The following is a 24,030-nucleotide window of genomic DNA, read 5'->3' as shown; positions in this document are numbered from 1 at the left end:
TACGTTTGTTTTTCTGTTATAAAAAAATGATATTTTGACTATTTATGTAAAATTAAGTGTTTAAAACTACTCAAGCAGCATTAATCTTGACACATATTAATTCTAATGTTAAGACCATAAAACCTTCTTGCAATGCAAAATTTATACTGCAAAATAATGAACTTAAAAGCTGCTGAAAAAAAAGGACACTTAAAAAGTGCTGATAAAAAAAAAGAACCACATGAGTATATTCCTGGAGTGAATCGCTCTTGAAAGAATATGGAAAAATCTATTAAAAATGGGAAGAAAATGGCCTAAGTTTCTGATTATTTAATATGTACATTGATGGTTCCAACTTCCATAGTTAGAGAGTTATTTTCTGTTGAGATGATGAACTGTTAATTGTAAGAACATTGCCAAAGTTTGCATTTTATTGGATATTTACAATAATCACTGGCTGGTTCAGAGAGCTTGAAATGGGTGAAAGATGCAAAATTGATTAGTCTGCAAATATGGAAAAAAAATGTTAGTTTCCATAGAGGGAAGAAAAACTACAATAAATTTTAAGAAGAAGATGACAGAGAAAGGGTATACCTGTTATGAGTAAGAATTATGTTAAGTAAAAGTATACTAAAAATGGAGTTAGAAGTTAGAAGTTAGAAGTTAGGAAAATGTGGTTGGAATTATATTTGGGAGACTGCAAAAACTGTTGAAGCTGCATCTTCTTCCTGCCATATCCAGAAGATAGATAGAGTAAAAGAAGTGCATAAAGAGAAAAGAGAGATGAAAAAGAGAAAGTGAAGGGAGTAAAAACGAACAAGTGGAATGTCAAAGAGGCTTCTTCTGCGTTTTCTTGTCTCAAAAGCACTCATTCTGAGAAAATACTTTTGTGCATGACTAGCAACTTGTGTTGGAGTCTTTGTTCTCACATAATTCTTTGAGATCTCTTTCCAGTTACCTTTTCCAACATTCTTTAAACCACACAAGAAGTACCTGTGCTCTTCCTCAGTCCATGGTTTCCCTTCAACAACAAAAATCATTCATGTTATATAATTTTAATAAATTTATTATTGTCTTAAGTTCCAAATAATTCTAATTTATCATTAAAATTAATTTAAGGATTAAAAAGTATCTTTATTAACTTTTTTTAAAAATTTGCAAATATTATATATGTAATTAAATAAGGTTTGCACCTACTTATATAATATGAAATGTCTTTATTTTTAGTCGATATGAAATCTCCATTGCACCCACTCACGTCAAGACCTGCAAACTCGTACGTGAAACTATATATAAATGATTCAAGATAATTTCTTTCTGCACCCCTACATATTTCTTCCTGCAACCCCACAATATTATGCAAAAATCAAACTGTCCTATTATTTTTTAAAAACCCTAAAATGCACTTGAACTGTATTTATTTTTTTGCTTTCTGGATTATAAAATCCAGAAAATTTTAGATTAGCACTTCCGATAAAATTTCGGATCCACAAATTCATAATTTAAAATAAGCATTTCACATTGAAAAAAAGCATTCCGGATCCACCAATCTGTAATAAAAATATACATTCCAAATTCAGAAATCCATAATTAAAAAAAAAGCATTTCGGATCTACCAATCCGTAACAGAATTAGGCTTTCGGATACAGCAATATGGAAATCAATAATTTATGCAAAATTTACTACCAGAACACCCCCTCATCCAAAAAAAAAATGATTTCATTTTCGGATTGATGAATTTGTAGCACACTCCCAAATCCCGATTTCCAATAACCACGGTGTTCTTTTTCAAATAAAAGGTCAAGGCCAATTTTGGAATTTAGAAAAATGTAGGGGTGGAAGAAAAAACCATGGTTCAATAGCAACTCGATAGTGCGCAATACAATAAGTCCAAGAAACTCTTGTTAAAATAGACTCTAAATGGTTCTAATATCATATTAAAACGTGAGATCTCAATCGAGACATGCCTACTCGCGTGAAACTATATATTATAACTGGTCTGATAACAACCTGATAACATGTGATCTGATAAGAGCCCAATAGTGAGTGATATAATAAGCTCAACAAACTCTCGTTAGAATAAACTCCAAATGGTTCTAATACCATATCAAGAATTTAAGTCTAACCTAACCTTATAAAATCAACCTATAATGTAAGGTTTGATTTCACCTATATACTATTAAAAGTTCTTATCTCTAGATGAAATATCTAACCGATCTTGAGATATATTCACAAATATTTTATGGCCCTGTAACTACTCTTTTGATTATCTTTATTTAAATTTAATCTATTTATCAAATATAATTAATAAAAAGTTCATAAATTTTTTCAACAAGAAAATAATTAAATGTAAAAATTGAATAAAAATACAAGTGCAAAAGATTCATACATATGTTTTTAACATAATAAAAATTGATATAAATAGTAGATTTATATGAAAGATATTAATGATGTGTACCTTTATTTTTCTTGTCATGGAAGGCATGTCGTCTTTGAAGAAAGATATCTTTAGAATTTTGTTTGAATGAAGAATTAATCATCCATTCTCTTCTTATGGATTCATCCATCATCATATTTGATCTCATAAACTCAGGATAATTCATCCAACATCCAAAATAATAATCCTTCCTATTTTTATTCTCCTTCTCTTCATCTAAATAACTCAACTTTACCATTCTTCCACCTTTCCCTGAAATATCATATAATTCTTAATTTTAATTATGTTAAATATAATCTTATCATTGTTCAGAAAAAATATATATTTTTCTCACATTTTAAAAATGTAAAATAATCATTTTTCTATCAATAAGAAAAAATAAAATAAATTAAAGTATTTAAAAATACTTCAATCCATATAAAAAAAATTCTATACACATAAAAAACTATTCTGTTTAACAAAGAAGAGAAAAAAAAAATAAACATCTTTTTTGTTTCATGGCAAATGCTAACTACTTGACATCAACAATAAACAACACTTAACCAATCATGTACACAATAACTGTTTGTACATTTTAGGCATGTTTTACAGAAAGAAAGAAAAAAAACACATTTTGTCAACAAAACATGACTAATTATTATTTTCAAAAGTCAATTTCAATAAATGTTAAGCTGAGTTATATATATATAAACAACCTCGTAATAAATAAATAGAGAAATACCTAAACATAACCACAATTATTATCTAAAAATTTATCTTGAAAAGCCTTTTATATATATTATACATAAAAGACATGTTGAACAATAACATAAAAAAAAATAGATTTTTTATTTATTTTAACTTTATAACTCAATAGTAATTTTTTTTAAAAAGTTGACTAATTTTTTTTTTAAAATTAAGATAAAAATAAAAATAAATAAAACTTGTTAGTTTGTGACTATAAAACAGGATCAATCGACAACTTGTATGTATACATAAAAATGAATTCTTATTAAAATAACAATCAACACAGTCTCATTATGTAAAATTTCAATAATATATATATATATATTTTAAAAGACAACAAATTTCTACTAATAATATAATATGAGTTTGCATATTTTTTTATAAAAAAATTAAATAAATTGAAAATATGTTTCAACCTATTTAGCACAGACACAACACGTACACAAAAATTGGATTTTTTTATAGAGGAGCAAGATGTTTTTTATGACTGGTTCAAAAGAATTTGTTCCTTATTTTTATAATCATAATAAAATTTTATACAATAAATTTGAGTTTTTAAAAAATTATTGTATTTATATTTTTTAAAATTGTGTTAGAACCGTGTTAGAATTTTAAGAAATCCAATAAATATTTTTTGAATTGAACACTTCACCGATAAGTATCGTTCGAATGTCGTACGAGTATAGACACGGATACGTGTGTCCGACACGAACAAGTCATTTAAGAGAAATGTCTAAACTTCATAGGTTTCGACCCATATAAAAACAGTTTAAAAACTTAAAAAATCCAGCAGAGACCATTAAATCTTTCTAGGTTGTCTTTATTGAAAAAAATATTATAAATTTATAACATATTACTTGAAATAATTTATGCATACTTTTATATATATATATATATATAAATAAATATAAAATTTAAAGATTTAACTCTCAAGCACCTACAAGGTGTTTGATAAAACTTCCAAGTCAATTTAGCAGTAACAGCAATCATAACACTATCAACATTAATTTAGAAAACATATGCAGTGTGTTGTTAATATAATTAAAAGGAATGAATAATGTACCCATATTGTTGTTGCCATGATATGCATGTAGTTGTTGATCAAATTCTTCAGAGAAATATTCATCTTTACAACTTTTGGCTCCATTAAGGTCCTTCTCTGCATCAGCAGCAGTTACAGGTTTCTTTGCAACAATGTTGACACCAAACAGCCTCAAACAATCTTCACTGTTCCTATTGAATGTCATTCTTCTTTCTCTTTCTCTTTTGCTCTGTCAACAACTCTTATGATCATGTGATAACAATTTTGGCTTTCTCTATTTATAAAGCTTTTGGTGGGATGAAAAAGTCCATTTTATGAACCAATAATCTTTTATTTCCTAATTCTCAATCTTATGTCTATTATCCTGGGAAAATATTTGGTCAACAATCTAATTATGGCATCAAATTTGATTATTCATTTCATTGATTAATTATTCCTTTTATTCATGTAACTGACATTTCACTTTTTCTGTAGTTTCATTCTTCTTTTTGACTTCAGAGGATTTTTGGGATCTGATTTATTTTAGATTTGCAACGACGTAATCTCTGTTATAAACTATATATGCATATTTTATGAGTCAATGAGGATAAAGTTTATAACTTATTAAGCACTTGGATTTTTTTTATTTTTTTTTAAAGATAAAATTAAAAATAGAATATGATACTATCATTTAATATTGTTATAAAAAGATGAAGCTAAAAAAAGAAACAATCTAAACATTATCTTTTATATATATAAAAGTCAATGAGGATAAAGTTTATAACTTATTAATTATTTGGATTTTTTTTTTAATTTTTAAAGATAAACATATAAAAGGAAAATCGGATATGATATTATTATATAAAGTTCAAACTAAAAAAGGAAACATCTTAACATTATCTTTTGGTTGAATATATATTTTTAGTATAAATACGTCAGTAATAATTACTTTATTTTAATTAATTGTGTAATATTATATAATTTTTCAATCTTATATTATTATCACACTTATTTCATGAACAATTAATTACAAAATTAACATTTTATCTGTTATATTATGAGAGAAAGGAAACGGTAAGATACGATGTGACAATCTATATTTGCGATTTATAATCTTATCTTGATATATCTAATTTTTATGACATTTTTTTCCGTGTATTCAATCCTTAATTAATAATTAAAGGTGATTTTTTTTACATTTTTTTTCATAGCATATTTTTATTTTCTTGTTTATTATGACGTGTTATGTTTTTTGAGAAGAAAATAACGTTGTAATCAGGATAATAATATATAATATAAGACAATTTAAAATATTTTATATAATACTTTAGATATTATATTTATTTATTTTTATCTCAGTAGAGAATGAAGTCTAATTTTCATTGTAGGAGGTGGTAATGGTGAAGAGGATGACTGAGTGAAATTTCAATATAAATTATGTCGTATGCTCTCTATAGAAAGTAGCACTTTTTTTAAATCACTACAAAAAAATCATCAAATAAAAATCAATTTTTAGATACCAAAATAATTAGTTGTAATAGTAACTAAATTATACCATTTTAGAAATTAAACAAAAAATTGGTTTCTAAATTAGTTTTTATTATTGTTAAATAGTTTCTAAATTGGTATCTAATTAGCAACCAATGTTGTAGATACCAAATTTAGAAACTAAATAATTAGTAGTGAATGAGACAAGATAAACAAGTTATAAAATTTTATTAAACAACTATTTACATAATTTTTTGACATTGACAAATCCATTTATACTCATCATTGATGTCAATACTCAGAACATTTGGATCATATTGAGATGATGCTACTAGAGCAGTCTTAGTCTTAGTAGATGCAACATATATGGTAAAAGTGCACATTGTATTAGACAAATAATTGTGTTAGAGTTGAATAATGTTTATGTTAGGTTGTTGTTGAAGAAAACAACTTTGGCTCTTTATCCAATAGATCACTTGACATGACTTGTGCTTGATCATATCTCATTGACAAACGAAAGGAACAGACAAATCCTACGACATAGAATAAACTTACAGATATTCGAGAAGTACAAGATTATCTTAAACTATGCATGTATTGTCCGAGCATATTGATGTCTTGTTAGATGTAAAGGAAGATATCAGAATGTTGTATCGTCTAATAGACGAAATATTTGCGTATTAGGTAATCTGCTATTGAATAAAATATTTGTCTTATAGACAATGTATGACCATATTTTATGTTTTATTGTATTTAAACACTTAAAATCATGGATGTATAGACACATTTTTTTTCCAATTTATATCAACAAAAGATATTTTCAAATGATATTAATCGTAATTTAAATAAATAATAAAATAAATAAAATTAATGTTATCTAACTGACATTAATTTAAATAAATATAAATACTAATAATAAACAAGATTAACATAAACTAGGTCAACACTATTTTTTTTTAATATTTATTTTATGATACCAACATAAATATTTTACTTATTAAAAAAAAAGTTAGAAATAATTAACGTCATTTTAAAGTCGCCTACGTTGTTAATGTCTAGTATTAGTTTAACAAACACTAATTCTTTTCATGGTATGTGCTTATTTTCTTGTTTATTACGACGTGTTAATTTTTTTAGGAAAACAACGTTCATTAATCAAGATAATATATAATATAACATAATTTAATTTTTTTTTCATGAAATATACTTAGTTTCTTGTTTATTATGACGTGTTAAGTTTCTTGTGAGAAAAATAACGTTCATTAATCAGGATAACATATAATAATATATAATATAACATAACTTAAATATTTTACATAATATTTTAGATATTTTATTTGTTTATTTTTATCTCAATACCAATTGCAGAGAAAAAATATTTTTTGAGAATTTGCATTATTACTAGAAGTAATAATATATGTGACATAACATTAAAATAATTGTCACAATATTTTTGTGACGAAATGTCATGTAATCAAAAGATATGTAACTCAAAATTTGTGAAAAAAAAGAGTCAAAAGTTTTGTGACAGAATTATTATTTTAGTTGATTAAAAAGGTCTTTTTTTAAGTTACCTTCTTATAAACACACACAGTTTCAAGTGAAAACAAAAAATTAAAAGTTTTATGTATCAACGATGTGTATATTTTCTCTTAAGTTATATTAAAATATATTTAATTTATTATTTATTTTAATTATTATTGTGACAATTAAAATAAATAATAAAAAATAAACAAAAAGGTAAAACTATTATTTTAATTATTGTCATAAAATTTGATATTATTATAAAAAAAGTAAAACTAAAAAACAAACAACCCAATATTATCTTTTGTTGAATATATATTTTTACTAGAGATAACAATGCGGATTGGTTCGTCCCATATAGACCGTTTCGCATTTGACACGCAAAATGCGAGCTGGATTGAGCTGTCCCCATAGTGAATGCGAACTCATTTTTCTATCCTAATCCCGTATTATTTTCAAAATATTTATCATTATTATGTACTTTTTTATCTTTATGATTTGTTCAAACAATACATTATATTTTAGAAAATATACAAACCTCAATTTTATTAGATTAAATTATTTTTAGAATATATATTTTATTATTTTCACTTATTTTTATATGTTTTTCTTTATTATGTTTAACTTAATTTTAAAAGTTTAATTGTGTAAACAATTGATTTCTTAAGTAATTAGAAAAAAAAATCTTCATTTTTTTTGTTTTTAATTTTACTTGAAAGAACTCTTATTTCACTACATAGTTTTTCGTTCTCTCACTCCCAGATAATGACTTGAATATTTTTATATCCATCAAATTTACTTACATATACAAGATATTTTCCCTCTGAGTATTTTGTGAAATTAATGGATGTTAAGATATTATGAGATCTCAATTATGTGTAATAGTTTAATTTTTTATCTATTTAAGAGCAGTATTCAATAACATATTTATTTTTTGAAACAAATAATTTTTTTAATTTTAATACATTAGAAATAGTAATTTTTATATTACTTTTGTAAATAATTATTCTATGTTCATAAAATATTATTTAAAAAGCTAAATACATATTTTTGTTTTATATTACATTATAAAATATACCTGTTTACAATTTTACATGTAAAATATAAAAAAAAAATAGTTTATAATATACAAAAAAATAAAAGTTATACATAATTATATTCTTTAATTGTATTTTAAATTTATAGTTACAATAATTGATATTTGTTTTTAATTTTTAAAATTCAATATTAAACATGAAAAATATGCAAATGTATTGGAATAGGTAAAAACAATAAATTCTGTCATTTAGCAACCAAAAACTAATTATAAAAATCTTAAACAAATAATTCACATTATTAGTCTCATAAATATTCTAAAGACACACCTTAGACGATAATTTTGTTTTTGTCAAGTTTATTTCTCTTCTTTTCTTTCTCCTCTTCTGGGTAATTTTGTATTCCTCAAAAGAAAAGAAAGAAGAAACTCTGTTTTTCTTGTTTGGTTTTCTTGAGTGTTCTGTTTCTCCAAGATTTGCCTCTGTTTTTGCAGTTGTTTGAGAAATGGCAAGTTCAACCAGTGTGTGCAACTCAGTGGTGCAGGATCGTATATTCCATGCAGAGGCAGCTCCAAGATGCAAGAAACTTGTGTGGAATGCATACAGGGAGGAACTACCCGTGAGATCTCTCTTGTTAGCAAAAGGTATTATTGAAAACGACACATGCCCATGTTGTGGGAAGGGCAACGAGACAACCATGCATGCTTTGTTGCAATGTGAGGAAGTGAAGACCATTTGGTTTGGGTCGCCATTGGGGCTCAGAGTGGAAACGATGCATGATATCAACACTGTGTCGGAATGGATCCATGAATGTGTGGCTTTGTTGGATAAAAGGGCCATGGGCATCGTCTGCGTAATCATGTGGGCACTCTGGCACAGACGCAACGTTTGGGTTCTGCGACAAAAGAAACTGGGTTTTCCAGAGGTCATGGCCAAGGCTTGCTCCATGTTCTTTCCAGATGAATGGATCCCACCTTTGTATCCTCATGTCAAGGCCAATTTTTCTGCTTTTGTTCAAGACAATGTTGGTACTGCAATGGGAGTTGTTTATAGAGACTCCACCGGTGCACCACTAGCATCTGGTATAATTTTTCTTCTATTCAACATAATTCATCTCATCATTAAGAAACTATAATGTTTTATGAGTTTTCATCATGAGAAGTGTTCTTGTTGTGTATTTTTTGAAGTTGTACTTTTGGAATGAAAACATGTTGTGCATATGGAATAATGCAGATGCTGTAATAACTGAAAAGAACAAGTTTGATGAGTGTTTATTGAAAAATTGTGTGTATGCATTAGAATTCTTATTGGGTGTAGTACTTAACATGTGTTTGGATGAACACTGCAGCGACAAATTTTATGGAAAAAGAGTGTTTTGAGGTGGAAATTGCAGAGGCATTGTGCTACAGGTGGGCTTTAGAGCGAGCAGGGGAGCTATGTTTCTGTGATGTTATTTTCGAAACTGATTGCCAAGAGTTATACAGTCACTGGAACGAAATAATGAAAGAAAAAGGCAATATTGAAACTTGCTACCTTGATTCACTTCTGGAAGATTGCAGAATCATGCTCCGTTGGACGAGATCAAGTCTCACATTGGTGGGTTGGGGAGGCAATAAAGTGGCACGTAATATAGCTTTAGAGGCTTTTGTTTATGGTGAAAGGGTTTGGACTGAGGATGTCATGGATGAAGCATCCCATTTTGTACTTGCTGATGCTACCAACTTGCAGAATCAAATCTAATTCTGGTTCAATTCATGATTACATGTTCCAAAATACAACATGTTTAATCTCTAAATTCTCCTGTTAAAGTTGATAATATGTTTCTTGTGGAGTATGTGATCAAATATCAGAACCAAGAGTTGCATCTTTTTCTGGTGTTAATACTGTCATTGCAGAATACCTATAGCAGTTAAATGCAGCAGAACTGATCAAACCAATCTATATTTGTAATTGGATGATAATATAAAAGGTATTTATTTAGGATTTCAATTCATAAGTAATTATTTGAAGTTATATCTGATTGAATTGCATTTTTCAACTTGATCATTTAGCTGACACAAAGCATGAAATTAACATATGAATGGTGTGCCTTAAAATCCAAATATGACTAAATTAACTGTGTCAGCAAACATAATTTTCATATGATTATTTTTAAATTGAGGCAAAACATAAAATTTAGCAGTTGTGGTGAATTGATTGGGTAGCTACTTTATAAAATTTGGTTAAATCTAGAACCAATTTTTATCTCTTTGTTAACCAAATATAACTATAACAACTAATAAGCATCAATATCATACACAAACCATAAATCATGAACATTTCTAGAATATTTTTATCAAGTAATGTTCAAATTTGCAAGTTGAAAATTCTTCATCTTATTTTAACTCATATTGAATCCCTTTTACACCTCCAGGGAGATGAAGATAAAGACCTATCTGCATGTAAATAAAGAAGTGCATTTGTCCACATTATGCATGGAAGCAAAAATGAGAATAAAATTAGATAGCAACCAGATAGAGACATGCAACAAATTTATTTAAACGGTTTAATTATTTATTCAACCCAATCACATTTGACCACATTAAACAAATTATTTTATTCCACAAATAAACAAATAATGTTGCTTTAAGTGTTAAATTTTGGGTTTCATGGTACATATAACAAGATTTACGTTAGAACCAATAAATAGGTTCAAAACATTTATAATATATTTTATAATTAATATATTTTATAATTGTAAGATCTGAAGAATAAAAGTTCAATTAAGTCAAAAGTTCAACAAGTGAACACTATAAATAAGTTATTTACTTAAGAGGTTAGCAAAATGATTTTTATCTGATAATTAAGCAAATTGATTTTATATTTATTATTGAACCTGACCAAGCAAAACAAGTTGCAACCGAGAACCAGTCCAAGCCAATGGACCATGTAATCGAAAGCCCAAAATAGCAATGAGAGTCTGAGATACCGAGAAGAAAAGAAGAGTACTAATTGTTTCTAAAGCCTAGTACACTAATTTATAGCTATATATAAAGGACTTTCTTCTTAACTTTCATTTTATTTTATTCCAATTTTATCCTTATACTTATATTTTAAAAATATATGAGAGGAGATATTTGTCATTTTGGGACTTCTTTATTTTTAAAAAGTAAATTTTAAATATTAAATTTTGAATGTTGAATTTTAAATTTTGAATTATGGAGTAATTGTAAACATAATTTAAAATGTTTTGAGTCACTCCTCTTTTCACTTATTTAACCAAACATTTTCCTTCAAATCCCATTCTTCTCCATTTCTTCTTTAATGGGTGAGAAAAACCACTTATACCATCCAAGAATCTTTCTACGCAATGTCATTAAACATGTAACTTTCTTAAGGTTGAATCTAAGGAGTGAACCTTTTTTTCCAAAAGTCTAATGGCGTGTAATGATGCAGAAAATATAATTAATGAATAAAGGAGTGTAACTTTTTTTCCCTAGGTGTGTTTTCGTGTCAATATTAGACATCTGAAAATTTTGTGTAATTTTTTTGTTTTTGATCTATTCTCTTTCTTTCTCTTTGAACTTTTATTGAGTTTTTTTTTTTTCAAATGAAGTGTGAGAGAGAAAATATAGGTGTGCAAATAATAACATAATTTAATATATAAATGAAAAAAAAATACGGATACATACGCATGTGGGGTAAATTCCCTATCTATCTAGCACCATTTACACTTTTATTTCCCTATCTAGCACCCTTTTGTTTTTATTTCCCTATCTAGCACTCTTTTGTTCTTATTTCCCTATCTAACACCCTTTTATTTTTTATTTCCCTATCTAGAACCATTTCAAAAATAAATAAAAATAATAATAAATTAAAAAAAATGATAATTTTAATTTTGAATGCATTAAAAAATAAATATTTTTAATGTTTAAAATAGATAGAAATATAATTAATGAATAAAGAAATGAGTTTTTACAAAATAAAAAAAAAAAAAATTTAAAATGTTTGGTTTAAAAATTATTTTTTTAAGAATGAAGAAAATAAAAAATTAAACCCTACAACAACATATAAGTTGAATCTATAAACATAAATTAGTATTTATTTTTATTATTATTGATGATGTAATCATGTTAATTTCAAGTAAAAAATACAGAACATAATTATAAAAAAAAAACCAGTTGAATAAGGACTGATATAAACATAGGAGAACAACATGATCGAACAAAAAAAATGTTCATATTGTCAAACACCAGGACACACATAAAGAACTTGTCTCAACATTACTGGATTGTGCATTTCTCGTCATTAATTATGTTTCATTTGGCACAAACTATTTAATGTACCATTGAAGAAAATATTAAATGAATGATCATTTTTCATTTATTTTCCTTTTTATGATCAACATATACTTATTTAATATCGCCTTATATCTCTTATATTTATCTTATTTGGATTTTTTTATATCTTTTATCTTTATCTTATTTTGTTTTGCCTTTATTTTATATATTTTATATTTGTAGTTATTATTTTTTTCTGCCATTCTTTCTTTATTTCTGTTTTTTGTTTTTATTTTATTGTTGCTGTTTTTATTTTCTAGACTTATTTATTTTTGTATTTTTTTCTTCTCATTTTTAAGCATTAAGTGTTAGTTTTTTTTTTTATGATTTTGCATTTAAGGTAGACACTTCAATATTATTTGTGTGTCCACTATTATTTAATACTAATTGACTTTGGTTTTTTCATAATTATGTCCTGTATTTTTTACTTGAAATTAACATGATTACATCATCAATAATAATAAAAATAAATACTAATTTAGGTTTATAGATTCAACTTTTATGTTGTTGTAGGGTTTAATTTTTTATTTTCTTCATTCTTAAAAAATAATTATAAACTAAACATTTTAAATTTATTACTTTTTTTATTTTGTAAAAACTCATTTCTTTATTCATTAATTATATTTCTAACTGTTTTAAACATTAAAAATATTTATTTTTTAATGCATTCAAAATTGAAATTATAAAAAAAATTAATTTATTATTTATTTATTTATTTTTGAAATGGTGCTAGATAGGGAAATAAAAAATAAAAGAGTGTTAGATAGAAAAATAAAAACGAAAAGGATGCTAGATAGGAAAATAAAAACAAAATATGGAGAAATAAAAGTGTAAATGGTGTTAGATAGGAAATTTACCCTATCATTGTGTTCCCGTTTTTATTTATATTTAAAAATAAAGACATTTGTGGTAAAATGTTTAAATTTTTATTAAATTTAATTAAGTCATTGATGAGATCTAATGAGTATCAATAAATTTTAAGTTTCAACTAACAGGTCTTCAAATATGTTGAAAACACCAACCGAATCCTAACTGAATAATTATTATTTAATGATTTGTATTGTTTTTTTGAAGCTGTTTCGATTTCTTTTGTGTTGGCAGTTTTCTTGATTCTTCTTCTTTCATCGCCCTATAACTGAGAGGTTAAATGTTCTTCTTATTAATAATTACTATTAAGTTCCCTAATTACGTTCAAAAAATCACACTTATCTAAATTCGCCAAAAACTATAAATTCTTCTTCTTCTTCTTCTTCTTGTTTCTTGATCTGGAATTTGTTTGCAGAAACAGAGAATGGTGCATTCTAAAAGTGTTTTGGACTCAGAGGCAAAGGTGTGGAGGGGTATATGGCACGCAGAAGCGCCTGCAAGATGCAGGAGCGTGGCGTGGCGAGCGTGCAAGGAGGAACTGCCGGTGAAGTCTCTGTTGGTACAAAAACGCATTCTGGACGACGCCACGTGTCCGTGCTGCGGCAATGGTGCGGAGACAACGGCGCACGCTTTGTTGCACTGCGAGGAAATCAAGCGCGTTTGGTTCGCGTCGCCGTTGGGGCTGAGGGTGGAGGCGCTAAGCGGAGTGACGAGTGTGTCGCAATTGATCGAACAGTGCGTGTCCGTTTTGGACGAGAAAGCGATGGGCATGGTCTGCGCCATCATTTGGTCAGTGTGGCACAGACGCAATGTACGGCTTTGGAAAGACAAGAAATTGGACTGCAAGCACGTTATGGGGAGAGCCTGGTCCGTGATCGCTCGCCAGAAATGGGCCCCACCACCAGTTCAACACGTTAAGGCCAATTTTGGTGCTGTTGTGAGAGACAGTGTTGGTACTGGAATGGGAGTTGTCTTTAGAAACTCTTTGGGTGTAGTTCTAGCATCAGGTACAGTTTTTGGTATCTTTTTAATCATTAATATGTTCTGTTTGGAATTAAATTTTTTGTGTGCATGAATGCAGGTACAAATCTTCTTGAGGATGAGACTTTTGAGCCCGAAATTGGTGGTGCATTATGCTACAAATGGGCTGTGGAACAATCAGGGGAACTGGGTTTTTCAAATGTTATTTTCGAAACTGATTGCAAAGTTTTACACTCTCAATGGAACCTAATCACTGAAGGAAAAGGTAGCAGTGGTGTTTCCTTCCTTGATTCACTTCTAGAAGATTGCAAAGTTATGATCGATGGGACAGGATCATCTTTCTCATTGGTGCGTCCCACTGCCAATAAAGTGGCACAACGTTTGGCTGCAGCAGCTTTTGATTACGGTGAGAAAATTTGGATGAAGGTTGTGCCCGAAGAGGCGTCACTGGATTTACAATCTGATATGCCAGCCTCTGCTGATAAATGAAACTGCTATACTCTTCTACGTTTTTGGGTTAAGATACACTTGAAGTTTGGTTAGTTTAATCTTTTTACTATATATATCATGAAGTGCCTTTTTGATGAAGAGATCATGGGATGAAGACTTACACTCTAAACTTATTCATGCAATCTAAATTTTATGTATTGGAAATGGTTGGTCAAATTTGAAATGACTAAACGAAATAAGCAAACAAGCTTCGGTATTCGTTTTCTATGTAATTTCACTTTATGAGATCAAATTGACTAAAAGTGAATTGTCTCTGAAGAAGACGTTTTGAAACTAAACTTAATAAATGTTTAACTATCTTTTCTATAAAAGAAAGGCCTAAGAAAACTCTTAAAATAGTATTTATTATGAGCCTTCTATAGAAAAGGGGATCACAAATACGATCCATCTTTAGTTATAAGCAATTATAGAAAAAAAAAGATATAGTGTAATCAAATTTGTTTTCATATTTAAAATTAATATATATTTGTTATGTTGAGACCTTAAACGATATGAATAATCTGCCTACACGATCTGTTAAGCTTCTATTAAATGATCTCATGAACAAAATATCATATATGAAGTTTATATTCTTATGTTTTGATGATAACAAAAATTAACAAAAAGAATTAAATCTAGTTCAAATAACATGCATTACATATGTTGAATGAATTGAAATATTGGACGGTCTAAAATTCTATAGACTATATGTTCCGACACAAGACGATCTCTGACCCATAGACGATATGATGACTAGACTGCATTAAATATGTTTATATTTGACACTGCATTAAATATGCTTGCATCCTTCACATACTCAGCACCACCTTATACATATCAAATGCTGATACCTTTAAATGTAGATCTGTCCATTGCATTGACGTGTTCCACAGTAGCAGGTATTACTCCTACACTTAATCAATTTTCCATTAGAGATATTATAATCATAAGTCAGCTCTCTACCAGCAGCAATGTCCCTTATAGCAAACAGCATTTTGTGAGGAAGACTCTTGTCATTGTGATCATACATAACATCTTTGACACATAGATTTGGAGAACAACTATGATTTATAAATCTTCCAACGTTTCCATATTTACTTGCATTAATGAAGATCTTTCCAACACCTGCAAAAGAACACTGAAACTGTTAAATTAAGTCCCCAACACAAGAAAAGAAAGTATCCATCATCAACATACCCATATGAAATGTATAGTCATCATCCAGCCTCCATCTAGCCTCCATATAGTCACTCACTTCTCCAATATACTCACATACAAAGCTTCCAGAGGGAATGAAAGAGCGTGTTCTAACACCCCAACCTTTCAGTTCTGTGATGAAGATTTCAAGCTGAAACTGAATGCCATGCTGAGTTACTCGGTTGATGCAAGAAGAGGAGCACTTGCAAGATGGGCCACACTCATATATAAATGATGATTCCAGGTCAGAAGCTAGTCTTTTATTACAATCATTCGGCATTCTGCTACCATTCTTCCTGAAGCAGACACAACTTTCTTTGTCAACACACCCGTCTGCACAATCACAGCCACGGAGAATTGCCTGCTTGAACTTGTTTGAGTAAATGTTATTTACAACGTAATCAAAGGATGTGGGTAGCTGAACACAATCACTTGAAGTCACCACCCTAACACTAAACTTCTCGCCACCATTTGAAAGATCTTTAATGCGAACAACCTCCTTTTGAGCTACACCACTTTTCAGTTTGTGTTTCTTCCTAGGAGTAAAACTTGCAAGTTGCCTTGAGTTTTGGCCATGGCCCTTAAGGGCAACACAAGTTTGGGGTTGTCCTAAAATTCTATTTAATGCAAACTTGAACACAAGCTTTCCATATCTGCCTCTTTCTATTTTCGTTGTGTCCACCAAATACAAACCATCATACACATATGAGTAATGAGAATTGTTGCCAGTGTTACTGAACTCACCATCAAACTTTCCACAAACTTTCAATATAACCCTCACGGGACTTCTAGTTTGCATGCTATTTTTCAGGGCCAAATTTCCTCCTTCCAATTTTTGATCAATAAGTGAAATATTTCTCCCAACATTAGGATTTCCTCCTTGACCTTCATAAACCAAGGTACCATTAGATTTCATAGCATTATCATAGCGATCCGTGACTACAATGCTTGTGGCCAACAAACTATTGTTTATTACCTTATAATCAATCCCATTCCAAAATTGTCTATGGAGACCAATGACATTGAGTTCAACCCAGTTCTGAAAGACATCACCGACATCGATTCCTAGTATATGCCCCACACACTTTTGAGTGTTTTCCCATTGATGTTCTCTTCTCATTGTCCTTGCTGCCTCCATCAGAGCTTTTGTCTTAACCTTAGAATTCCCAGGTTCGTACACTTTGTATTCATGCATTAGCTTCTCAAACAAGTTCCTAAATATGACCAATGCTCGATTCACCTTCCTGCGTTTCAAAAACACTTCCCTCAATTCTTTGCCAGACGAAGTGCTACTGTTGCAATCTTCATGCCTTTTCCTATAGGTCTTTGAAGCATCCATGTCTACACACCCAATTTACAAAAAGAGACTCTGTGTCAGAGATATCCATCAGTGGTACCTCAACAAGTAAAACAACAGTTATGGAAGTGTTCAAATGTAGAAATGTTGAACAAACAACAACAACAAAAATCACATACCCACTATTTAAACAAAAAAAAAACATTAAACTAAGAATTCAAATGTTGAAAGCTTTTTCAGTTATGGAAGTGTTCAAATGTAGAAATTAAAGTATAATGGGGGATTGGAGTGTAAAACAATAATGCTGCAAAATGAAAACTGAGAAGCCATGAAAACGAAAACTTCATACCTTGTAAGCTTTAGAGTGATGAAAAGTTGAAGGACAGTTGCTCGGAAAGTGACAAACAACAGAACTTGAAAAATCACAGAAACAAAAACTTCAACTTGAGACAAAAACAGTAGAAAAAAAATTCATACAAAGTAAACATATTTAAAGGAACTAACTTTTTCCCCCAGAGGAACATGCAATGCAGAAAACAGTGAAACAATATGCAAAACTCAAAAACTAAATGAAGAAAAAGCAAAGCTTTAGGGAAAACATGAAAGAAAGAAAGAAATCACTCCCATGAAAACCAAGAAAAACAAGTAAAGAAACAAACATACCAGAGAAGATAATGAAGTACGGCACTCCCTGGAATCAAGAGCATTTGTTATTGTTGAAGAACTAAAGATACAGAGAATTGGAAATGAAAACTTTTGAAAGAATAGAGACAAAAAAATATTTATTACCCTTCTGAAGAAAGTCTTGAATGAACACTACTTCCTTAGCACTGCAGTGGAGAGAGAATCTATTGTCACGTCGTTGTGCAGTTAATCATTAGTATAAGATTATAAATTTGATTAGAGTTAGAATGCAATTGCAACTTTAAGAATAACAAAGATTTATATTATGGATGCATTTAAATTAAATAATTGTTTGTTAATTTTTGTAAATCATTAAATTTAAATCATAAAAGTGATAGAAGTTTTAAGAAGACAAAAATTTAAGTTTTTTTTTTAATTTTCTTTCTAATGCCATTTGTTATTAAAAAAAGACTTGAATATATATTTCTTACAAATAGTATTATACTGTGGAACTAATACAAATATTTTCAGAATCATAAAAAAAATATTTAAGAAACTTTTATAAAAGAATGGTGTCCTTTGTAATTAAATTTATACAAGTTGTCACTAATAAGTGTTTTGAAACTTCATCTATCACTTTTATTATTTAAATTTAATGATGTACAAGTCATGAAATTTGATGATTTACAAAAATTAACAAAAAAAAATTTACTTTAAATGCATCCATTGTACCTCTTATTCTTCTCAGTGTTTACTTTCTCCAGTATACTGGTAAGGAAATTTGTTCTTTCAAGCATTTAAGAAGGGTAGTAAATATTTTCTTGTTTCTATCCTTTCAAAGTCTTCATTTCCAATTCTCTGTATCTTTAGTTCTCCAAAAAATAACAAAAGGGTAGTGATTTCACGGAGTGCTTTACTGCATTTTTTTCTCTGGTTGGTTTCTTTCTTTACCTGAGTTTCTTGGTTTTCATGGGTTGGTTTCTTTCTTTTTTTCTTGTCTTGTTTTCCTTAAAGTTTTGCTTTTTGTTTATGGGTTTTGCATGTTCCTGTGGGGGGAGTTAGTTCCTTTAAATGTTTACTTGTATGAATTTTTTTCTACTGTTTTTGCAACTGTACTGGTCATACTTCTCAAACATCTCTCGTTTCAAGTGTTCTCTTGAGGTTTTTGTTTCTGTGATTTTTCTAACTTGTGTTGTTTGTCATTTTCCGAGCTGTCATTCGACGTTTCATCACTCTAACGCTTACAAGGTATGAATTGGGTGTGTAGAAATGAATGCTTCAAAGCCCTATAGGAAAAGGCATGAAGAATTGAAACGCTGGAAGGTGAACCGAGCAGTGGTGACATTTAGGAACTTGTTTCACAAGCTAATGCATCAATACAAAGTGTACGAACCTGGGAATTCTAAGGTTAAGACAAAAGCTCTGATGGAGACAGCAAGGACAATGAGAAGAGAACATCAATGGGAAAACACTCAAAAGTGTGTGGGGCATATACTAGGAATCGATGTCGGTGATGTCTTTCAGAACAGGGCTGAACTCAATGTCATTGGTCTCCATAGACAATTTTGGAATGGGATTGATTTTAAGGTAATGGACAATAGTTTGTTGGCCACAAGCATTGTAGTAACGGATCGCTATGATAATGCTATGAAATCTAATGGTACCTTGGTTTATGAAGGTCAAGGAGGAAATCCTAATGTTGGGAGAAATGTTTCACTTATTGATCAAACATTGAAAGGAGGAAATTTGGCGCTGAAAAATAGCATGCAAACTAGAAGTCCCGTGAGGGTTATTTTGAAAGTTTGTGAAAAGTTTGATGGTGAGTTCAGTAACACTGGCAACGATTCTCATTACTCATATGTGTATGATGGTTTGTATTTGGTGGATACAATGAAAATAGAAAGAGGGAGATTTGGAAAGCTTGTGTTCAAGTTTACACTAAATAGAATTTTAGGACAACCCGAAACTTGTGTTTCCCTTAAGGACCATGGCGAAGCTTCAAGGCAACTTGCAAGTTTTACTCCTAGGAAGAAACACAAACTGAAAGGTTGTGTAGCTCAAAAAGAGGTTGTTCGCATTAAAGATCTTTCAAATGGTGGCGAGAAGTTTAGTGTTAGGGTGGTGACTTCAAGTGATTGCGTTCAGCTACCCACATCCTTTGATTATGTTGTAAATAACATTTACTCAAACAAATTCAAGCAGGAAATTCTGTGTGGCTGTGATTGTGCAGATGGGTGTGTTGACAAAGAAAGTTGTGTCTGCTTCAGGAAGAATGGTAGCAGAATGCCGAATGATTGTAATAAAAGACTCGCTTCTGACATGGAATCATCACTTACATATGAGTGTGGCCCATCGTGCAAGTGCTGCTCTTCTTGCATCAACCGAGTAACTCAGCATGGCATTCAGTTTCAGCTTGAAATCTTCTTGACAGAACTGAAAGGTTGGGGTGTTAGAACACGCTCTTTCATTCCCTCTGGAAGCTTTGTATGTGAGTATATTGGAGAAGTGAGTGACTATATGGAGGCTAGATGGAGGCTAGATGATGACTATATATTTCACATGGGTATGTTGATGATGAATACTTTTTTTTTTACTGTGCTAAACTAAATTTAACAGTTTCAGTATTCTTTTGCAGGTGTTGGAAAGGTCTTCATTAATGCAGGTAAATGTGGAAACATCGGAAGGTTTTTAAATCATAGTTGTTCTCCAAATCTCTGTGTCAAAGATGTTATGTATGATCACAAAGACAAGAGCCTTCCTCACAAAATGATGTTTGCTGTAAGGGACATTGCTGCTGGTAGAGAGCTGACTTATGATTATAATGTCTCCAATGGAAAATTGATCAAGTGTAAGAGTAATAGCTGCTACTGTGGGACACCTGAATGCAATGGACAGATCTACATTTAAAGGTACTGCTTTTATTGCGTTGTTGAAGATAATTTAGATATGTTTTTTTTATTACATATACTGGCATCACTATTTGATATGTATAAGGTGGTGCTGACTATGTGAAGCATGCAAGTATATTTAATGCAGTGTCAAATATAAACATACTAAGGGAACATGAAATAAGAATTCTGGTTGATGATTTTATATATAAAGCTGTCATTGATTCTTGATAATCATGTTCAATTATCTTGAAACTTGCACATCATTAATTCCTTCCCCCACTTTAATAGGTTGAGTTTCATTTCTCTTGATTTTTGTTTTTTCTTTTTGTTTATCATGAGTTTTAGCTTAGTCCCCTAATGACATATAAGATTGATTAGGAGTCACTAAACTTGTCAATTTGGTTTAGTCAACAGAGCCTGGCCTTGATCCACATGGGCCAGGGTCAACAGAGTCCGCAAAATCACGAAATCTACATAAGTAAAATGTCAAGAAAAGGCTTAAGGGTTAGTGAAAAATGTCTACAAGAAGTGAATTTAAAGTCTTGTTTTAATGTTGCAGTATGTGAAACCATTTTAGTTCCTATTCTAATCCACTTGGTGTTTTTCATTGGAGTGAGTGAATTAGGGTCATAGAAGTTGATAAAATGCAAAGAAAAGAGATTGAGTTAATATGCGAAAATATTGTAATATTAAAACTCTTGCATGCCATATCGTTGTTTTTTGCATAGGAATATATCGTGTGTTTTGGAATTTGTTTTATTATTTATATAATTTGACAGTATTTTATTAGTTATTTTACTGGCATAAAACATGCGTAATTTGTAATAATGTTATTTGTGTTTTATGTTCTTATCAAGTTGAACATGTAGAAATAGTTGGTATTGTTAAAATTTGTTGTAGAAAAGTTAGAATATTCCAGAAATATTTATTATTTTTTTTCTGATAAAAAAAATGTTATTATACTCAGCAGGCAAAGATTTAGCGTGGTGGAGAATGAAGATTGAGGTCTGTGGGAAGAATGATTCATTTACCGGTTTTGATGGTTCATTTTGGATTGATGAGACTCCAATTACTACAATATTATACTACATTACTACAACATTTATCATATATGAATTACATTCACCTCTTTTTACTTTTTCATGTTACAATCATTTGTGGATGAACACAAGTCTTCTCATTGTTGAATATAATATCTCATCTTTTCATTGTTGAATATAATATATTTTTTAATTGATCACATCTAAAGTAAATATATGATTCAGAAGATTTCACTTAGTTGTTATAATAAAAACCTATTACTTTAGTAATATGTTCATCAAATCTTCTAGTATGAACAAAATTACAAAATTATAATTAAATTACAGATAAAACATATCATTCAAATAACAATTAAGATAATCATTCTAAAATATACAATTAACAAGTTGTAAATGTTCAGAGATTCTATTTTGTCTGGCAATTATTCCAAAATATTGTTTGAACTTTCAAAATATAAATAAATCATTCTTTTTTTTTATATTATCAAAATATTAATTTTTTGTTTAATTTTTAGTCATTAGATAGTGCAGTGGAAATAGATGTTTCAACATATCGTCTATGAAAATGAGATGCAAGATGAATGAGAAGAATCCTAAACTTAAAAAAAAAAACATAATAGTAATGAACGTGAATAGAGAGAGAAAAGATAATTTATTATTCAATGGGTTTACCAATTAGAATGGTTCATTATATAAAAAGGCCAAACATATGGACATAGAAGTTATAAATAGAAAATTTCAACATAAACTAAACTAAAAATAAATTAACAAACTTTATAAATAGGATCTTAGACTTTATGATGGAAATATTTTTAAAATGAAAATTTTATACATTATAAATTTATATATATATATATATTATGAAAATGAAATAAAATAACGTAAAATTAAGCAATTCAAGTAATTGAACATAAGTGAAATAAAATAAATTAGAAGAAAGATATTATATTACTAAAGCTTGGTATAAAGTATTAAAATTCAAATATTCTATTAAAATAATTCAGTAAAATAAACCAACCTACACAATTATTTAAATAGAGTTAAAATCGTACCAAAATTTTAAAGATCTAGAAGAATATCACTAAACAAATCAACACTCTTTCATTAAAGAATATTAAATTTCTTCAGCTTTAAATTAGAATCCATTACATTTTATTCATAAATAAACTTTACTTCCATACACCACTCTACAATTACAATATTCATTTTGATACCTTTATCTATATATTAATATCTTTATACTTTTATTATTATGATATTATAGTAAATAACATATTCAATTTAAATTTGACTAAATAAGACATATGACTGACCTCAATTTATACTTACTATTAATAAGAATAAACATTATTGAAATACACATCCAGTTAATCATATATAAGTATAATAACATTATTTCCACTATATTAACTTAATTCATTTGTATTCTAAACTCCACTATTTTGTGATTCGAATACATTTAATCTTTTATATTAAACTCCTAATTATTTATTATTTATCAAATAACTTGTAGTAAAGAACAAAACAAAATCAATTACAAGATATAAGAAATGTATGATTAATGAAAAAAATAAAATATAATTAATATATAATTTATTTAAATTGGAAAGTTATATATTATGAGTGTGGGCCTCCTCTTGTTAGAACACGCTTTTTGATTCCCTCTGCAAGCTTTCAGTTACTGCATTTTTCTTGTGTTTCAGACTTCTTTTACAGCTGTTCAAAACCCCTTCATTAATGCACTCGAAACCCTAAACCATTCAAAATTTTATGGAATTTTTCACTTTATAATAATAATAATTAAAAAAATATAATATAATAAAATGATTAAATATTGTAAAAGAGTAATTGATAAAAAAGTTATTTAAAAATAAATTTACTATTTTTTAAATTCAAATATTAAATATACCTTAATATTTAAAAGAGATAGAATAAATATGACATTTTTGATACTTAGTAAAATTATCATTTAATTTAGGAAACTTTTTAGTTTATAATAAACTCAAACCCACATTTGGCAAATGAGTAATAATAATAACAATTTAAAAACTATGATCTTATAAAACAATCAAATAATATAAAAGGACCGTTGATGTAAAATATTTAGAAATGAATT

The 24,030-nt window shown here is 28.8% G+C and overlaps 5 protein-coding genes across 6 annotated transcripts; 3 read left to right on the top strand and 2 right to left on the bottom strand.

Moving 5' to 3' along the window:
• Nucleotides 1-662: 662 nt before the first annotated feature.
• Nucleotides 663-4,389, bottom strand: LOC137829449 (probable transcription factor At5g61620). Its single transcript, XM_068636253.1, has 3 exons — nucleotides 4,206-4,389; nucleotides 798-1,000; nucleotides 663-707 (listed from the first exon to the last, which is right to left on the bottom strand). Exons 1-3 carry the CDS (start codon nucleotides 4,387-4,389, stop codon nucleotides 663-665), a joined length of 432 nt encoding a protein of 143 aa, XP_068492354.1.
• A 4,325-nt stretch (nucleotides 4,390-8,714) lies between these two features.
• LOC137829448 (uncharacterized) lies at nucleotides 8,715-9,949 on the top strand. The gene is made up of 3 exons (XM_068636252.1): nucleotides 8,715-9,291; nucleotides 9,443-9,493; nucleotides 9,558-9,949. The coding sequence occupies exons 1-3, from the start codon at nucleotides 8,715-8,717 to the stop codon at nucleotides 9,947-9,949; spliced, it is 1,020 nt and encodes a 339-aa protein (XP_068492353.1).
• Nucleotides 9,950-13,590: 3,641 nt separating this feature from the next.
• Nucleotides 13,591-15,000, top strand: LOC137828394 (uncharacterized). Of its 2 annotated transcripts, XM_068634951.1 has the most exons (3): nucleotides 13,591-13,670; nucleotides 13,811-14,402; nucleotides 14,477-15,000. In XM_068634951.1, exons 2-3 carry the CDS (start codon nucleotides 13,820-13,822, stop codon nucleotides 14,863-14,865), a joined length of 972 nt encoding a protein of 323 aa, XP_068491052.1. In that variant the 5' UTR covers nucleotides 13,591-13,670; nucleotides 13,811-13,819; the 3' UTR covers nucleotides 14,866-15,000. The 2 variants fall into 2 exon arrangements, with proteins under 2 accessions (XP_068491052.1, XP_068491053.1); XM_068634952.1 differs by lacking the exon at nucleotides 13,591-13,670 and having other exon boundaries at nucleotides 13,728-14,402.
• A 437-nt stretch (nucleotides 15,001-15,437) lies between these two features.
• On the bottom strand, nucleotides 15,438-18,168 carry LOC137828345 (histone-lysine N-methyltransferase, H3 lysine-9 specific SUVH5-like). The gene is made up of 4 exons (XM_068634868.1): nucleotides 18,149-18,168; nucleotides 18,023-18,050; nucleotides 16,063-17,403; nucleotides 15,438-15,990 (listed from the first exon to the last, which is right to left on the bottom strand). Exons 3-4 carry the CDS (start codon nucleotides 17,399-17,401, stop codon nucleotides 15,719-15,721), a joined length of 1,611 nt encoding a protein of 536 aa, XP_068490969.1. The 5' UTR covers nucleotides 17,402-17,403; nucleotides 18,023-18,050; nucleotides 18,149-18,168; the 3' UTR covers nucleotides 15,438-15,718.
• A 644-nt stretch (nucleotides 18,169-18,812) lies between these two features.
• On the top strand, nucleotides 18,813-22,095 carry LOC137828344 (histone-lysine N-methyltransferase, H3 lysine-9 specific SUVH5-like). Its single transcript, XM_068634867.1, has 3 exons — nucleotides 18,813-20,546; nucleotides 20,619-20,892; nucleotides 21,842-22,095. The coding sequence occupies exons 1-2, from the start codon at nucleotides 19,253-19,255 to the stop codon at nucleotides 20,888-20,890; spliced, it is 1,566 nt and encodes a 521-aa protein (XP_068490968.1). The 5' UTR covers nucleotides 18,813-19,252; the 3' UTR covers nucleotides 20,891-20,892; nucleotides 21,842-22,095.
• Nucleotides 22,096-24,030: the final 1,935 nt, after the last annotated feature.

Source organism: Phaseolus vulgaris, chromosome 7, assembly GCF_000499845.2.
Source record: "Phaseolus vulgaris cultivar G19833 chromosome 7, P. vulgaris v2.0, whole genome shotgun sequence".
NCBI classification, from domain to species: Eukaryota; Viridiplantae; Streptophyta; class Magnoliopsida; order Fabales; family Fabaceae; genus Phaseolus; species Phaseolus vulgaris.
Note: the sequence above shows the minus strand (reverse complement) of the source record. Positions and strands in the feature narration are given on the sequence as shown.

Excerpts from the sequence above, each read along its gene's own strand:
- LOC137829449 (XM_068636253.1), bottom strand. The coding sequence starts at position 4,389 with ATGACATTCAATAGGAACAGTGAAGATTGTTTGAGGCTGTTTGGTGTC. Across the intron at positions 1,001-4,205 it reads TCATGGCAACAACAATATGG|GGAAACCATGGACTGAGGAA; the intron begins GTACATTATTCA and ends TTGTTGTTGAAG. Across the intron at positions 708-797 it reads GCCTCTTTGACATTCCACTT|GAAGAAGATGCAGCTTCAAC; the intron begins GTTCGTTTTTAC and ends TGGATATGGCAG.
- LOC137829448 (XM_068636252.1), top strand. The coding sequence starts at position 8,715 with ATGGCAAGTTCAACCAGTGTGTGCAACTCAGTGGTGCAGGATCGTATA. Across the intron at positions 9,292-9,442 it reads CGGTGCACCACTAGCATCTG|ATGCTGTAATAACTGAAAAG; the intron begins GTATAATTTTTC and ends GGAATAATGCAG. Across the intron at positions 9,494-9,557 it reads TGAGTGTTTATTGAAAAATT|CGACAAATTTTATGGAAAAA; the intron begins GTGTGTATGCAT and ends TGAACACTGCAG.
- LOC137828394 (XM_068634951.1), top strand. The coding sequence starts at position 13,820 with ATGGTGCATTCTAAAAGTGTTTTGGACTCAGAGGCAAAGGTGTGGAGG. Across the intron at positions 14,403-14,476 it reads GGGTGTAGTTCTAGCATCAG|GTACAAATCTTCTTGAGGAT; the intron begins GTACAGTTTTTG and ends GCATGAATGCAG.
- LOC137828345 (XM_068634868.1), bottom strand. The coding sequence starts at position 17,401 with ATGGATGCTTCAAAGACCTATAGGAAAAGGCATGAAGATTGCAACAGT. Across the intron at positions 15,991-16,062 it reads TGACTATACATTTCATATGG|GTGTTGGAAAGATCTTCATT; the intron begins GTATGTTGATGA and ends GTTCTTTTGCAG.
- LOC137828344 (XM_068634867.1), top strand. The coding sequence starts at position 19,253 with ATGAATGCTTCAAAGCCCTATAGGAAAAGGCATGAAGAATTGAAACGC. Across the intron at positions 20,547-20,618 it reads TGACTATATATTTCACATGG|GTGTTGGAAAGGTCTTCATT; the intron begins GTATGTTGATGA and ends ATTCTTTTGCAG.